This window comes from Balaenoptera physalus, assembly GCF_965194825.1.
Source record: "Balaenoptera physalus genome assembly, chromosome: 18".
NCBI classification, from domain to species: domain Eukaryota; kingdom Metazoa; phylum Chordata; class Mammalia; order Artiodactyla; family Balaenopteridae; genus Balaenoptera; species Balaenoptera physalus.
In genome coordinates, this window is record NC_138899.1 from 77,640,624 (window position 1) to 77,658,067 (window position 17,444).

General features: G+C 41.8%; 1 protein-coding gene across 3 annotated transcripts in view; it reads left to right on the top strand.

The window, feature by feature from the left end:
* RNF6 (ring finger protein 6) overlaps positions 1-17,241 on the top strand; it is a 31,729-nt gene extending 14,488 nt beyond the window's left edge. The window contains exons 6-7 of one of the 3 annotated variants that reach the window (XM_082435652.1): positions 149-253; positions 8,141-8,270. In XM_082435652.1, coding sequence (XP_082291778.1) covers positions 149-223 — 75 coding nt within the window. In that variant the 3' untranslated portion in view covers positions 224-253; positions 8,141-8,270. Of the gene's footprint in view, positions 1-148; positions 721-8,140 lie in introns of those variants that run through there. The other 2 variants (XM_082435662.1, XM_082435663.1) reach the window with 2 other exon arrangements.
* The last annotated feature ends 203 nt before the right edge of the window (positions 17,242-17,444 follow it).

Here is a 17,444-nt window from a genome sequence, read left to right on the forward strand (position 1 = left end):
CTCTTCCCACTACCCTGCATCCTGGAGAAGCTGAAATGCCTTGGGAAGTTTTCAGCCTAACTCCTTCCCAAAGATACTTGTCTAATTTTGAAACTTTGTTATATCATGTCTTTGTTTCCATGTGCAAATACACCTTTTCTTTCCCAAGAATGAAAAGAGAAGGACCACTCCTGAAAGATATCAAACAATCTCTACCATGAGGATGAATCCAGCAAAGAGATGAATGAGGCATCTGAAGATGCTGTGTGTTAAGGTCAGAGTTAATAAGCTGTCTGAGGCCCTTTCGTGAATATTTCTTCCACACAAGAACTTACAGTGAACTTCTCATCTCCCTACGTGTCTCCATTTGAATAACCTCTGGCCAGAGGAGGAAGAAATGGTGTAGAAATAGGAGCCCATGTGAAGTGGGTGGTTGTTACCTTTGCAGTGGCAGCAGGCTCCTGTAGGGTCTCTCCCTCAACCTTGTATGACACTGGCAATCAGAGGCCTGGGATATCTCTCAACACAGATGCAGGAGATGATTTCCCAGGAAGCCAGAGCCATCTCTCATCGAGAGGGCCAAATGTTCCATGTTCCAAAGGACATGACTGAGTGGCAGTGGTGATCGTTTCCTTGATGTCATCAGACAGGTTGGGGGTGCTTTTCAGTGGCTGAGTGTATTAGACCCTGATGTACCTGCCCTTGTGATAATTGGGGATCCGTAAATACTTTCAGCAAGTATGTTTGTTGTTTTATTTTGAGCATTACATCTCTGAAGACTCTTGAGTTGGCCCCTATAGTTTTCTTTCTCTTTTTTCATTTGTAAAAAAGCAACAGTCACACTTCTTCTGGAAACTCAACACTTTCAGACGTATTTTTCCTCTATTAATGTCTCATTTGAAGACAATTACATATTTAATCGCAAAATGTTCCTACTTGACTATAATCCAACTATCTTCTGTGCAGCTTCAGACATGTTCCCATTCTTCCCGGTGGGAGACAGTCCAAGGTCACGTGTAGCTTCTGTATCGTGAAGTGACACAATTTTGAGTTCAGGTTCTCTGGATGGTGTCCGTTCTTCCGTTAGCTTGGATTTGATAATAAGCTTTTTTTTTTTTTTTTTTTTTAATTTATTGTTGGCTGTGTTGGGTCTTCGTTGCTGCGTGCGGGCTTTCTCTAGTTCATTAGCTTGGATTTGATCAGGTTTAATTTCAACTCCTCACCATCCAGCTTATGGGATAAATGATAAATGTAGCTTGTATCTACCTGCTGGAGTGAAGTGGAATCAAGATCAAACTAGAAAGGGGGAAGGACGGGTCCCTGAGCACATCGATTACTGGTGCAGAATATACACCAGGCCTTGTTGAGCAAGCTTAGTAGGATGAATGACAGAAACAGTCTCATGGCATCTCTTTGCTGCCTCACTTAGCTGGACGTGTTTGGTCAGCCAATACGGCTGCTTCAGGTCCTGAGTCAGGGCGCCTTCAGAGAGGCCCTGAGGGAGGAGTTCCCTGTTGGCGCTGGTGGCGGCACCGATGAAGGCAGGGGCGGGAGGGTTTGAGGGGTGCCAGTGAGCAGGTTTGATATGCGTGCTTGGTTCAGGAACTGCTGCAATATTGAACAGTCGTAACTGTGGAACAGGCTGAGGCTTCTGTGACAGCACAGCTTCCTTAAAGCTTTCATTAGGTCCTTAACAATTTCATTTGGGGTCTTGTATCCAATGCCAGAAATCTTGTCTTATCCTTGATTGGCTTGGGGGAATAGCCATGGCCATAACACCTTAGGTTTTTGTTTGTTTGTTTGTTTGTTTTCCGAATTTTGTTAGGAGGATCCTTCTGTGGCTCTAAATCTTAGTTAAATAGATATCGTTTCCGGCATAGCCGGGAGCCTTTCGTTATTCTTCCCTTGACCCTTTGCTGCATTTCAGACCAGTGTGCTTTACAATGGGAGGGCACCATCTTCATTTTTGTCTGCAGGATGAGGCAAAGGGACCATTGCACTCTGACCAGTTGGGGTCCGGTCATGTGGCCAGTCCGCTGCAACCATGTAGATTGGGAGGGGATCAATTCCATTCTAATTCCCAGCACTGAATTACCCGGTGTTCCTGACAACTCCCTGTGTTGGAGTTTCCCGAGACCACTTCCAGGTTAGTGGTTGGCTAGGACTCAGGACTCAGCATATGGTCGTGCTTACAGCTCAGATATATTATAGGGAAAGAAGACAAAGCACAGTCAGCAAAGGGAAAAGGCACATGGGACAAAGTCTGGAGGAAGCCAGGCCAGCTTCCAAGACTCCTGTCCCTGTGGAGTCACACAGACGTACTTAGTTCCTCCAGCATCGAATGTGACACCGTGGGAGAAATGTTGTCTCCCAGGGAAGCTCATCACCAACTCAGTGGCCGAGATTTATTGAGGGCTGGGCGTGTAGGCATCCTCTGCCTGGCATGTACCAAAATTCCAAGCTCCTGGAAGGGAAGCAGGTGTTCAGCATAAACCAGATGATTTGCACAGACAGTTCAGGCGCATCGAGACACGCCTGTCAGGGAACAGTGGGGACACCCACAAATCAAGTTCCTGGATGGTAGCCAAGGGTCAACCTTGCACACAGGGCTTTCCGAGGACAGTCTGAGGCTTCTACGTGAATTCGTTTCTGCACACACCCACATCTCCATCTCTAGCTCAGAACGTTCTCCTATACTCCAGGACCGCATTTTGATAGCCTTGGTTAACGTCTGCTAGGCTGGCCCTTTGGAACCTCAGGGTCAGTATATTCAGAACTGAACTAATCTTCCCCCAGAGTGTTCCTCACTTTCTTTTTCTGAGCTCAATGCCTCTGCCATTCACCGGTTCAATCAAGGCAGGAACGTCTGATCCCCTTCCCCTGTGGGGAGGTCAGGTGGCACTGGCTTGCTGAGGATGGTTCCAAGGGGTCAGAATGAACCTCCGCCTCATGGCTGTGAGTGCAGAGAGTCAAAGTTCAAGTACAAAATTGTGATCAATACACTGATAAGCCTCAGAGGTGGAGAACTGGGTTTAAATAGGGTGTCAGAACAGGAGGGATTGGAGAGACAGTCAAACACCAGGAGGAAGTAGTCCAATCTGAATGGGAGAGTGATCAGGAAAAGTCCCTCCGACGGTGGCTGTTCCCGTAGTGGGTTGGTTGCTTGGCTTGATCTGGTGTATGTTCGATGGGGAGTCAAGCACTAAAGAAAGGGCTGCGAAGGGGATAAATAAGAACCCGGATTCCTGCCTCTTTCCTCACATCCAGTTGAGCAGCCTACGTCCTTTGGAATCCTCGTCTCCTTCCCATTGTGTCAAGTCAGTGAGGGCCGTGCTCGTGTCCCACGTCACCCCTCAGGTGGCGGCAACCCCCCTGCAGTCTCTCAGGGCAGTGCTTCCACAGGCTCGTTTGGGTGCGTCCCGTGTCCACGTCCCCAGCTGTCTCCCTCACGTCCTCACTGTTCTCACAATAACATATAAGGTCTTTATACTTTTGGCCTCTGCCTACCTTTTGCAACTTCATTTTCTACCATTTAGGATGCCTCTCGGGGTCTTCACCTTGCCCTTCGCACTTCCAAGTTTATGCCCGTGCTGTTCTCTCTTCCTGTGATGGCCTTTCTGGTGAACTCCTGTTTATCCTTCGACTCTCAACCTCCAGCATCGCTTCTGCAAATGCTCCTCTTGTCCTGTCTCCAGGGCACAGCAGACACGAGGTCTGGGACCCGCACTACTTCTTAGGGGCCCGTGAAAATGTTTTAATTTCTTTTAAAATCATCAAAATATATACGTATATGTAAATATGATGTAACCTGTATCACATTTATCATTATACCAACACAGCAGTAGAATATAATTTTGATATTTTGTATGGAGGAAGGGGCCAAGGCAAAAGTGCCGAGAATCCTGTCATCTCCCATGTAGGAGCTTCAGCTACACTCTGTCTTCCCCTGAGAACCGTGAGCTCCTTGAAGTCATCCTCGACCCCTAGCGTGAGGCCAGGTACACAACAGGTCACTCTATGTATTTAATAAGTAATGGATAAAAGTTTGGGTATGTAGGTAGACGCTGGCTTACAAATAGCTTGTATCAGTACATTAAAAGTTGTTGGTAAGATTTTTTTTTGGAAATTCAGAATACATTTACCATGGAAATAATATCACACGTTTGTACTTTGAGGCAAGAGGAAAAGGCTTCTGTTCCAGGCCAGCCCACAAAAAATTACATTACTCAGAATGATCCTGAAATACAATTTAAGCACAATCAAAAGCAGAAAAACCCAATAGTCCTGAAAGTTAACAAAGAATGAAACTGAAGAAATATTGAAGTCAGAAAGAGAAAACCAAATACTGTATATTAATGCATATATGTGGAATCTAGAAAAATGGTATAGATGATATTATTTGTAAAGCAGAAATAGAGAGACAGACATAGAGTACAAACGTATGGATACCAAGGGGGAAGGGGTAGTGGGATGAATTGGGAGATTGGGATTGACATATATACACTACTATGTATAAAATAGATAACTAGGGGACTTCCCTGGTGTTCCAGTGGATAAGACTCGGCCCTCCCAATGCAGGGGGCCCGAGTTTGATCCCTGGTCGGGGAGTTAGATCCCACATGCCGCAACTAAGAAGTCTGCATGCTGCAACTAAGACCCGGAGCAACCTAAATAAATAAATAAGTAAATATTTAGAAATAAATAAAATAAAATAGATAATAGATAATGAGAACCTACTGTATGGCACAACAGGGAACTCTACTCGGTGCTCTGTGGTGACCTAAATGGGAAGGAAATCCAAAAAGGGGGATATATGTATACGTATAGCTGATTCACTTTGCTGTACAGCAGAAACTGACACAGCAGTGCAGAGCACCTATACTCCAATAAAAAAGAAAAAAACAATTTATCTCGAACGCTAGCACTTGAGATGATGAGGGCTGCCTCTCATCAGCTGTGGCAGAGGGATTTAGGTTTAATCTTAAAAAGTGTTTATTCTGTGTGATTGTTTGACGGGAGAGTAGTTTGTGTCTCGGGAGCTGATGATAGTAAGCACCTCCTTACTCAATATAACATCACCAAGAAGCTCTTGAGTTTGCCCAGGTGAGAAAGGGGTTTAACCATGTTGACTGCGCACACGGAGAAAGGCAGTTACCACGTCCACCTCAGGAAAGTGTGAGGCCAGTCCTCCGGAGACACAAAGAACAACCTTGACCCCTTGACACAGGATGAGGAGTACTTACAGCTTCAGTGATTTTATAATGTTGACCCCCAACACTCAGAGTTTTTTTGGTGAGCTGGACAGATTAAATAATTTACCCCAGGTCTCATGGGTGGATAGAAGCAAGGCAAAAGAGCCTTGTAATTTTTTAAAGTGTCTTACTTTGTTAATTACCAAAAAAAAAAATTTTTTTTTTTTGCAGCTCTGACCCCATGTGTTCATTGTCAAAAGTTGTCTAACTCCTGGTCTTATAAGGCTAATGACTCAAGCTCAGTATAGGGAAAGACCTCTTCTAACCTATTCAGGACAAACGTTCTGAGCCCTGGGCTGGCTCTTTAGGGCTTTGGGGAAGTGTGATCTGATTCGTCGTGCTGCTCCAGGGATTCAGTTCAGTGCCAGAGCAGGTCCTCAGATCTGCAGCTGCCTGTTACACGTGAGCAGTGCGCTCTACTCGCTTTTGCAGTGATTTTAATAGCACCTGCTAGAGCAGTGCAGGTTTCAGATCAGAGATGGTGATGTGATGATGTCATTCAGGCATTTCTCATTATCATTCAGGTAAATACCTTAAGGTCATACTTCTTAGGCCATATAACAATGACTATCCTTAAAAAAAATGAAATAAACTAAGAACATTCAACCTGTCATATTTAAGCCCCAAATACAGATCCATGAGAGTTTCAGGCCTAGGAGAAGATGGACAGTCTTCTAAGCACATCCTCTTCGGGCCCCCGAGAGCCTGCACTTAAAATGTCTAAGTTAATTGCCAAGCCTGCTTTTAAAGACAAAAGATGTTATTTCCCTTTCACTTCACACTCAATATTATGTCAGTTCGGGTCTCTGACAAACAGACACGTCAAAACAGGACTATACATACAAGAGATTTATCGGGGAAACACCTGTTAAGGATAAAGGGGGAGGGAGCGGGGGCAGGTGAGGCGAACCTCCAGGCTACAGTGTAGGTCTGACCCCTAAGAAAGGAGGGGGGAGGATGGAGGCTTGGGGAGGAGAAGCTGCAGACTGCAGTGCTGTTCTGAGAGCAGCTCAGGTGGGCATGGTCAGGGCTGACCCAGGAGTCCGCCACCGGCAGGGACGGCCCAGCTCTTGTCCCTGCTCAGGCCGGTCACTGGCTAGGGGCGGCTTGGGGAAGCGTAGCCTGGGCCTGGGTGCCTTGGCAGGCCCCAAGGCGGGGCACCTGGAGGCTGTCAGCCAATTGTGTCCCCACCACAGGCTCTCTTGGGTGGTGCACCTGCAAGATCGCCACAAACACGTAGCATCCTTCATTTCCAGAAACAGTCACAATTGGATCCTGGTTTAGTCTGAATCTTCTGTTTCTCTCCAAAACCACCTGTAACCATTTTCTATTGCTTGATCCCCACTGCCATCAGGTAAGTTACCATCGCTAGGGACTTCCCTGGTGGTCCAGTGGTTAAGACTCTGAGCTCCCAATGCAGGGGGCCTAGGTTTGATCCCTGGTCGGGGAACTAGATCCTGCGTGCATGCTGCAACTAAGAAGTCTGCATGCTGCAACTAAAGAGCCCACAGCTAAGACTCGGAGTAGCCAAAATAAAATAAATAAATATTAAAAACAACAAACAAACATTGCTACGGGTCTCATTTTAACTTTCTCTTTCCCAGCTTAAATAAACTTATCCCTTTCACTGCTACCCACGGGATCCTCTTAAGGTTTGCCAAGCCCCTTTGCCAAAGCCCAGAACTCCAGCCGGTGTTCTCCACGAGCAGGATGCTGTTTGAGAGGCAATTTACAATACCGATTAGGAGCACAGACTTGGGTGACAGATGTTAGCTCAAGTCCAGAGTTTGCCACATGATGGCTTGGAGACCTTGTGCAAGTACTACAACTCTCTGGTCAACATTTTCCTTGTTTGTGAAAGATGGATAATAATGACATGTACCTAGTGGGGTTAAAGGAGATAATGCATGTACACACACCATGCTCCAGAAATATTTTTAACATTGTATCCAGTCCTGAGCTTAATTTATAAAAGGACTTTTGCTGCAGACTCATATCCAACTTGTGATCCACTTGGCTTAGCCTTGAGGTACTTTTGTATATTATTCATTCTCAGTAAGTATCTGCCAGTGTGATACTGCTGTCTCTGTTTTTCCTTTCTAAATGTACTCTACTATTTTTATTCTTGCTCCTTGACCCTCTCTCCTCCAGCTTTTCTGCAAAGTCTGTGCTTCTGGGAATCAGTTAAAGGTTTTCATTTTTGCTTTTTTGTTTTTGGGTTTTTTAGTGATGCTGTGAGCCAAGAGGTAAGAAGCTGCCCTGTATAGTTGTAAAGTAGTCCACCTCTGAGCTTTCATAACGAAGGCCTCTTCTGGATTCATAGTGGTTCCTAGGTTTTCAGAAAGCTGGCATAGCCACAAACTCTTTGATCTCTGTTTCATGAAAAGCAATATATTGAAAGGTGATGGGAATCCCCCCCAATCTGATTATGATCCTAATTTGAACTTCTCTCATTGCTAATAATCTGGAAGGGGAGTGCCAGCCCCACTCTGAAATGCTAATAATAATAATAATAATAATAATCAGCACATCATCTTAATTTTCTATGACATTTCATTTGCCCAAAGAGATTTCATGCTTATTGTCTCATCTGATGTTCAAACCAACTTGAGAGTAGGTTGGGTAAGAATTATTTATGCTTATTTTGGAAGAAACTGAAGTACAGAGAAGTGAATAATTTGCCCAAATCGACTAAAAGGCCACTGGCAGAGTCAGAAACGGATCTTGGATTTCTTGGGATTTCTAGTTTTTTGTTTCATACTAAATGACCAAAGAATCAGAATGTTGTTGATGATGCTTGTGCAAAGCCTAAGAACCCACCAGCCATTCCATCTTTTGGGGAAGACAGGTGGTGAACGATGACAAATGGAGTAAAATTAACAATAGTAAACCATTTTTTTTTTTTACAGCCCACACTGCATCAGCTCATGTGCGATCTCCAGCTCTTTTCAAATTCTTCTTGCTGCTTTCTGTGCGTCTCTCTGGAGGAGTCTCACGTGTGCTTGCAAACAAGTTCTCTCAGGTTCTGCCCATTGTCTGTGTCTATAACGTGAATAACGATCTGATGTTGTGGCGGTCGTATTTTAGATCTGTCAACTCTGGAACTGCACCCAAGAAACAACTTCCTCTAAGGGTAGAGTCTGAGGATTGGGTTATTTTCTACAGTATTTGTGGACTAAAATAGGTAGGGCTTTGCTCCTTCATCTGTGACATATTTTTTTGCTGTCTCTTTTTTTTTTTTTTCCTTTTTTTATGAGTGGGATTGTGTTCCTGTCTTACTGGTTGTTTGGCCTGAGGCTTCCAACACTGGAGTCTGTAGACTGTTGGGTAGAGCTGGGTCTTGGTGCTGAGATGAGGAGAAAATAGGCAATCTACCTGAAAAAGAATTCAGAGTAATGATAGTAAAGATGATCCAGAATCTCAGAAATAGAATGGAAGCACGGATTGAGAAAATACAAGAAATGTTTAACAAAGATCTAGAAAATTAAAGAACAAACAAATAGAGATGAACAACACAATAACTGAAATGAAAAATACACCAGAAGAATCAATAACAGAATAACTGAGGCAGAAGAACAAATAGGTGAGCTGGAAGACAAAATGGTGGAAATAACTGCTGAGGAGCAGAATAAAGAAAAAAAGAATGAAAATAATTGAAGACAACCTCAGAGACCTCTGGGACAACACTAAATGCACCAACATTCGAATTATAGGGGTCGCAGAAGAAGAGGAGAAAAAGAAAGGGTCTGAGAAAATACTTTAAGAGATTATAGTCGAAAAATTCCCTAACATGGGAAAGGAAATAGTCACCCAAGTCCGGAAGCACACAGAATCCCATACAGGATAAACCCTAGGAGAAACACACCAAGATACATATTAACCAAACTAACAAAAATTAAATTCAAAGAAAAAATATTAAAAGCAGCAAGGAGAAACAAAAAATAACATACAAAGGAATCCCCATAAGGTTATCAGCTGATTTTTCAGCAGAAACTCTGCAGGCCAGAAGGGAGTGGCAGGATATACTTAAAGTGATGAAAGAGAAACACCTACAACCAAGATTACTCTACCCAGCAAGGATCTCATTCAGATTCAACAGAGAAATCAAAAGCTTTTCAGACAAGCAAAAGCTAAGAGAATTCAGCACCACCAAACCAGCTTTACAAAAAATGCTAAAGAAACTTCTCCAGGCAGGAAACACAAGAGAAGAAAAAGACCCACAAAAACAAACCCAAAACAATTAAGAAAATGGTAATAGGAACATACATATCAATAATAACCTTGAATGTAAATGGATTAAATGCCCCAACCAAAAGACACAAACTGCCTGAATGGATACAAAAACAAGACCCACACATATGCTGTCTACAAGAGACCCACTTCAGACCTAGGGACACATACAGACTGAAAGTGAAGGGATGGAAAAAGATATTCCATGCACATGGAAATCAAAAGAAAGCTGGAGTAGCAATACTCATATCAGATAAAATAGACTTTAAAATAAAGACTGTTACAAGACATAAGGAAGGACACTACATAATGATCAAGGGACCAATCCAAGAAGAAGGTAAAACAATTATAAATGTTTATGCACCCAACACAGGAGCACCTCAATACATAAGGCAAATGCTAACAACCATGAAAGGGGAAATCGACAGTAACACAATAATAGTAGGGGACTTTAACACCCCACTTACACCAATGGACAGATCATCTAAACAGAAAATAAATAAGGAAACACAAGTTTTAAATAACACATTAGACCAGATATATTTAATTGATATTTATAGAACACTCCACCCAAAAGTGGCAGAATACACTTTCTTCTCAAGTGCACACGGAACGTTCTCCAGGGTAGATCACATCTTGTGTCACAAATCAAGCCTCGGAAAATTTAAGAAAATTGAAATCGTATCAGTCATCTTTTCTGACCACAATGCTATGAGATTGGAAATCAATTACATGAAAAAAACTCTAAAAATCACAAATACATGGAGGCTAAACAGTGCGCTACTAAATAACCAAGAGATCACTGAATAAATCAAAGAAAAATAAAAAAATAATAAACAAGTGACAACAAAAACACAACAACCCAAAACCTATTGGATGCAGCAAAAGCAGTTCTAAGAGGGAAGTTTATAGCAATTCAATTTCACCTCAAGAAACAAGAAAAATCTCAAATAAACAATCTAACCCTACACCTAGATCAACTAGAGAAAGAAGAACAAAGAAAACCCAAAGTCAGTAAAAGGAAAGAAATCATAAAGATCAAAGCAGAAGTAAATGAAATAGAAACAAAGAAAACAATAGCAAAGATCAATAAAACTAAAAGCTTGTTCTTTGAGAAGATAAACAAAATTGATAAACCCTTAGCCAGACTCATCAAGAAAAAAAAAGAGAGGACGCAAATCAATAAACTTAGAAATGAAAAAGGAGAAATCACAACTGACACCACAGAAATACAAAGGATTATAAGAGACTACTACAAACACTTATATGCCAGTAAAATGGACAACCACGAAGAAATGGACAAATTCTTGGAAAGATACAATTTTCCATGACTGAACCAGGAAGAATTAGAAAATATAAACAGACCTATCACAAGTAATGAAATTGAAACCGTAATTAAAAATCTTGCAACCAACAAAAGTCCAGGATGAGATGGCTTCACAAGCGAATTCTATCAAACATTTAGAGAAGAGCTAACACCAATCCTTCTCAAACTCTTCCAAAATATTGCAGAGGGAGAAACACTCCCAAATTCATTCTACGAAGCCACCATCACCCTGACACCAAAACCAGAAAAAGATATCACAAAAAAAGAAAATTATTGACCAATATCACTGATGAACATAGAGGTGAAAATCCTGAACAAAATGCTAGCAAACAGAATCCAACAACACATTAAAAGGGTCATACACCATGACCAAAGGGGATTTATCCCAGGGATGCAAGGATTCTTCAATATATGCAGATCAATCAATGGGATACACCACATTAACAAATTAAGGAATCAAAACCATATGATCATCTCAATAAATGCAGAAAAAGCTTTTGACAAAATCAACACCCATTTATGATAAAAACTCTCCAGAAAATGGGCATAGAGGGAAACTACCTCAACATAATGTAGGCCATATATGACAAACCTACAGCAAACATCATACTCAATGGTGAAAAACTGAAAGCATTTCCACTAAGATCAGGAACAAGACAAGGACGTCCACTCTCGCCACTCTTATTCAACATAGTTTTGGAAGTCCTAGCCATGGCAATCAGAGAAGAAAAAGAAATAAAAGGAATACAAATTGGAAAAGAAGAAGTAAAACTGTCACTGTAGATGACATGATACTATACATAGAAAATGCTAAAGATGCCATCTGAAAACTACTAGAACTAATCAATGAATTTGGTAAGGTTGAAGGATACAAAATTAATGCACAGAAATCTCTGGCATTCCTATACACCACCAACGAAAAATCAGAAAGAGAAATTAAGGAAACACTCCCATTTACCATTGCAACAAAAAGCATAAAATACCTAGGAATAAACCTGCCTAAGGAGGCTAAAGACTTGTACTCAGAAAGCTATAAAACACTGATGAAAGAAGTCAAAGATGACATAAACAGATGGAGAAATACACCATGTTCTTAGATTGGAAGAATCAATATTGTGAAAATGACTATACTACCCAAAGTAATCTACAGATTCAGTGCAATCTCTATCAAACTACCAATGGCATTCTTCACAAAATTAGAACAAAAAATTTTACAATTCGTATGGAAACACAAAAGACCCCAAGTAGCCAAAGCAATCTTGAGAAAGAAAAACAGAGTTGGAGGAATCAGGCCCCCTGACTTCAAACTATATCACAAAGCTACAGTAGTCAAGACAGTATGGTACTGTCACAAAAACAGAAATATAGATCAGTGGTACAGGATAGAATGCCCAGAGATAAACCTATGCACATATGGTCACCTAATTTACAATAAAGGAGGAAAGAGCATACAATGGAGAGAAGACAGCCTCTTCAATAAGTGGTGCTGGGAAAACTGGACAGCTACATGTAAAAGAATGAAATTAGAACACTCCCTAACACCATACACAAAAATAAAATCCAGATAGAATAAAGACCTAAATGTAAGACCAGACACTATAAAACTCTTAGAGGAAAACATAGGAAAATCAGTCTTTGACATAAACCACAGCAAGATCTTTTTTGACCCATCTCCTAGAGTAATGGAAATAAACACAAAAATAAACAAATGGGACCTAATTAAACTTCAAAGCTTTTGCACAGCAAAGGAACCATAAACAAGACAAAAAGACAACCCTCAGAATGGGAGAAAATATTTTCAAATGAAACAACAGACAAAGGATTCATCTCCAAAATATACAAACAGTTCATGGCGCTCAATATCAAATAAACAAACAATCCAATTAAAAAATTGGGAGAAGACCTAAATAGACATTTCACCAAAGAAGACATACAGATGGCCAAGAGGCACATGAAAAGATGCTCAACATCACTAATTATTAGAGAAATGCAAATCAAAACTACAATGAGGTATCACCTCACACCTGTCAGAATGGCCATTAACAAAAACATCTAGAAACAATAAATGCTGGAAAGGGTGTGGTGAAAGCGAACCCTCCTGCACTGTTGGTGGGATGTAAATTGATACAACCACTATGGAAAACAGTATGGAGGTTCCTTAAAAAACTAAAAATAGAACTACCATATGACCCAGCAATCCCACTACTGGGCATATACCCTGAGAAAACCATAATTCAAAAAGAGACAGGTACCACAGTGTTCACTGCAGCACTGTTTACAATAGCTAGGACATGGAACCCACCTAAATGTCCATTGACAGATGAATGGATAAAGAAGATGTGGCACATATATACAATGGAATATTACTCAGCCATAGAAAGAAACGAAATTGAGTTATTTGTAGTGAGGTGGATGGACCTAGAGTCTGTCATACAGAGTGAAGACAAAGAGAAAAACAAATACCTTATGCTAACGCATATATATGGAATATTAAAAAAAAAAAAAAGGTACTGATGAACCTAGTGGCGGGGCAGGAATAAAGACGTAGACATAGAGAATGGACTTGAGGACATGGGGGGTGCGGGGGAAGCTGGGGCGAAGTGATAGTAGCATGGACATATATACACTACCGAATGTAAAATAGTCAGCTAGTGGGAAGCAGCAGCATAGCACAGGGAGATCAGCTCGGTGCTTTGAGATGACCTAGAGGCGTGGGATAGGGAGGGTGGGAGGGAGGCTCAAGAGGGAGGGGATATGGGGACATATGCATGCATATGGCTGATTCACTTTGTTATAAAGCAGAAGCTAACACAGTATTGTGAAGCAATTATACTCCAATAAAGATCTATTAAGAAAAATATCTAGGGCTTGGTTTGCTCAAATTGTCTCAATCATGTTATATCTTTTATGATCCAAACTCATGTACAAATAAGGAAATAAAGCAAGTTGTGGTCACCTGCCCCAGAAGGATTACATTGTGCCCTACGGGAATGGGAACCACTGATCTTTGCTAGTAGTCATGCCCAAGTTCCCTGAGTTGATACAGGTAGTAAAAGAAGAGAGTGATCAGAGTTCTCCAGAACCTTATAGAGAACTGAAAGGATGATATCATTATCATTCCACTGTTTACACAGACAGAATTGTACCACCTTTTAGTTCTCATTTTAGACCCTTCCCCCTCTTATAATACAATTTCAAGTTTCAACTCAGCACACCCCCTTAGGGACCAAACAAAATTTAAAGATAAGAATCACTGAGAATGAAATTATCATCACAGGATACAAATTTGTATCCAACCAAAACAATGCCAGAAAAACTTCCAGCAGTCATTAAGAAGGTCTTGGGAAATATGGCTGAAGTTGATCTGCAGCCAAAGAAGTCGAATTTGAGTCTTATTCTGAGTCTTAAAGGCAAACACGCCTAAAAGAAAATACACAAACTTAAACGATCATTTTGCAACAAAGCATCCAAATAAGAAAGCCAAAGGGAAGGAGAGACCTCAAATGTTAATTACAAAATGTATCCATTCCCAAACAATGGAGAGGTGGAGTCAAGATAATTCACTCCACCAATGAACTTTCAACTTTACAGTAACAGCCACAGAGCCTCTAGAAGCTGGATTGAAAAAACCAGATTTTCATTTTCTGTCGGAAATTTGAGTGAAAATTAGTTAGCTTTATTTACAGTATTTCAATTCATCTATCTTTTGGAAGCAGCAGTACAGAACATGAATGCGAATTACACATTCTATTCCCAGCTCCCAACATGCATATGGCAGGGCTGAATTTAGACCATGGGACAAGGGGGAGAATTTAAGTGACTAAGAACAAACACCTCGATGATCTTCACCCACCGGAGCGTCCTCCTGATTTTATAGGTTGCCACCCCCTGGAGCTCTGCGGGAGACTCAGGTAAACTCAGTCACGGGAAGCTAGAGGCTGTTTAGCTCCAAGTTTTGTAGCCTGTAGAGATGTAGCCTCTTGTTTTACAGGAGCTTTACAGATAGTGTGGGGAGATGCCAGAGCAGTGCTACCCCATTGCCACTGAATTCCTAGTCTTCTCAGTGCCTTTGAGAAGACTTCTATTTAAAACTAGAGTAAAACACCCAAAATATGCCCTACCCACAGCCAGACGCCCAAACTAAAAGGCTTATCGGCCCCAGTTCTCCTCTTATCTGGCTGCTGTCTCCCCTCTAGGCTTTATTTATCTAACTCTACTCATCTTGGAAGGATCGACTTTTTTCAGGAAGTCATCTTTGCTTACTCTAATTGAAACTTCTCTCTCACTCAAATTTTCTCTCCCTCAGGCCTAGAGTAAGATTTTCAGAGGACTGTGGGTGTGAGGTTTTGATGCTCGCCCATTATACTTCAAAGCAAAAACAACCCTAAAATATACAATATGTGTACAAAGTTTCTAACTTCTTCCTATAATTGTTACTGTTTTTATAAAGTTTTCCATTAAAAAAAATTTATTTGTTTTTGGCTGCATTGTGTCTTCGTTGCTGTGCGTGGGCTTTCTCTAGTTGCGGCGAGCGGGGGCTACTCTTCCTTGCGGTGCGCGGGCTTCTCATTGCGGTGGCTTCTCTTGTTGCGGAGCACGGGCTGTAGGCACGCAGGCTTTAGTAGTTGTGGCACACAGGCTCAGTAGTTGTGGCGCATGGGCTTAGTTGCTCCGCGGCATGTGGGATCTTCCCGGAGCAGGGCTCGAACCCGTGACCGCTGCATTGGCAGGCGGATTCTTAACCACTGCGCCACCAGGGAAGCCCTGTAATTGTTATTTAGATGATTTTTTTTTAAAAAATCCAATTCTTTCAAACACTGTTTTGGTACCCTTGATTGGATGGTACTCAAGGCAATGCTAATGCTGTTTGTTGGATTAACCACCTGTTTCCTTCACCATAAGGAATGCATTATGAGATTAGGGACTTTGGCTGGTTAATTACTGTTATCTCGGAAGCCAGGAATAGCACGCACATATAATAGGTTCTCAGTATGTTCAACTAATGAATAAAAGGGAAATCTTCTAGCTGTGTTCAAATATTTTAAGAACTTCATGTGGCAGGTGTGTAAGTGGGGATACCGGGTTGGATTTTCTTCTGTGCTTCTGAAGGCAAAGACCTACGTATGGGAACTACTGGGACTGAACATACAAATTTTCTGATATTTAGAGCTGGTCATTATTACCTCTAGATTAGAGTTAGAGTTGAACATTACCCTTGGCATCCTCATAAAGCAGTGACCTCTCCCCGTCGGTGGAAGTACTCAGAGTCAGAGCAGCATCTGTCAGGGGATTCCTTCTTGCAGAAAGGAGTGGGCAAAATAATCCCCCCGCCCCTCCAGCTATCCAGGTCCTAATCCCTAGAACCTGTGACTGTGCCCTTACATGGCAAAAGGGACTTCGTAGATGTGATTAAGATAAGGACCTTAAAATGGGGAGATGATCCTGGATTATTGGAAGGGGCGGGGGGGGGGTGCTGCTCAATCCAATCACATGTGTCCTTCAAATCAGAAAACCTTTCCCGGCTGAGGTCAGAGTCAGAGGATGATGTGAAGAAGGGTCAGAGAGATGCAACGTTGCTGGCTTTGAAGAAGGAGAAAGGGGGCCACAAAACAGGTAATACAGTTAGCCTCTAAAAGGTAACAAAGGCCAGTAAAGATCTCCCCAGCAGTAGCCTCCAGAAATGAACATAGCCCTGCTCTCACTCTGATTTTTTTGTGACATGTGTTGAAGTTTTGAATTCCGTTGGAATTCTAAATGTACAGAACTGTAAGAAAATAAAGTCATGTGTTTTAATCCATCAGGTTTGTTGAAAAACTAACACAATGACCTTTAAGGTTATTTTTCAGATCTGAGATTCCATAATGCTAACCTGTCGGAGGAGGGATTGGATTAGAACCAGGAAAACAATTCCAAAAGTGAGGGTTATTAAACATGGAGGTGATTTATTAAGCAGACTGTGAAATCCCCATCTCTAAAGAGCTTAAAGATGAGAATGGATGAATGTGACCTGTCTAGAACTCAGTCTAAAGTTCCATCATCCAAGAGTCCTGGGGATGAGCGAAATGAATTCCTACTCTCTGGAGTCTATGAAAGGAGTCCAGTCTGTGAAAAGAGGCAGGATTTCTGTAAGACTGGGGCAAATTGCCTTTAAATGGAAACAATTTGCCTTCTGAAAGCACTGGGGTATTAGGTGAAAATGTCCAAATTGAAGCAGTTTAAAACCTCCATTTCCTATTTGGCATGAGTTATGAAATTTCATACGAACATATAGATACATAAACAATGTAGCCATTGATATTACGCCCAAACTGAGCCTGTCATTTGATTTTGAGTGATTGAGCAAGACCGCATACTTCCATCCAGGGATCTGTTACAATAGGAACCGTCCGCATATTTCCATCCAGGGATCTGTTGCAATAGGAACCGTTTTGATTATATCTTAAATTTAAGAAAACTCCCTCTTACCTTGGGGAAGTGCAGGCCTCTGAGTCTGCAAATCAGTTCGCATATAGCCAACACCCTCTTTGGGAATCTGTTCTGTCTTGCCCAACTAAGGTCCCCACAGAGAGGGAGAGAAGTGCTGCAGATTTCACTTAAAAGTTCCCCCAGTCTGCTCTTCTGGGTGCCTTAAGCAGTGACTGGAAGGTCCTGCTCTC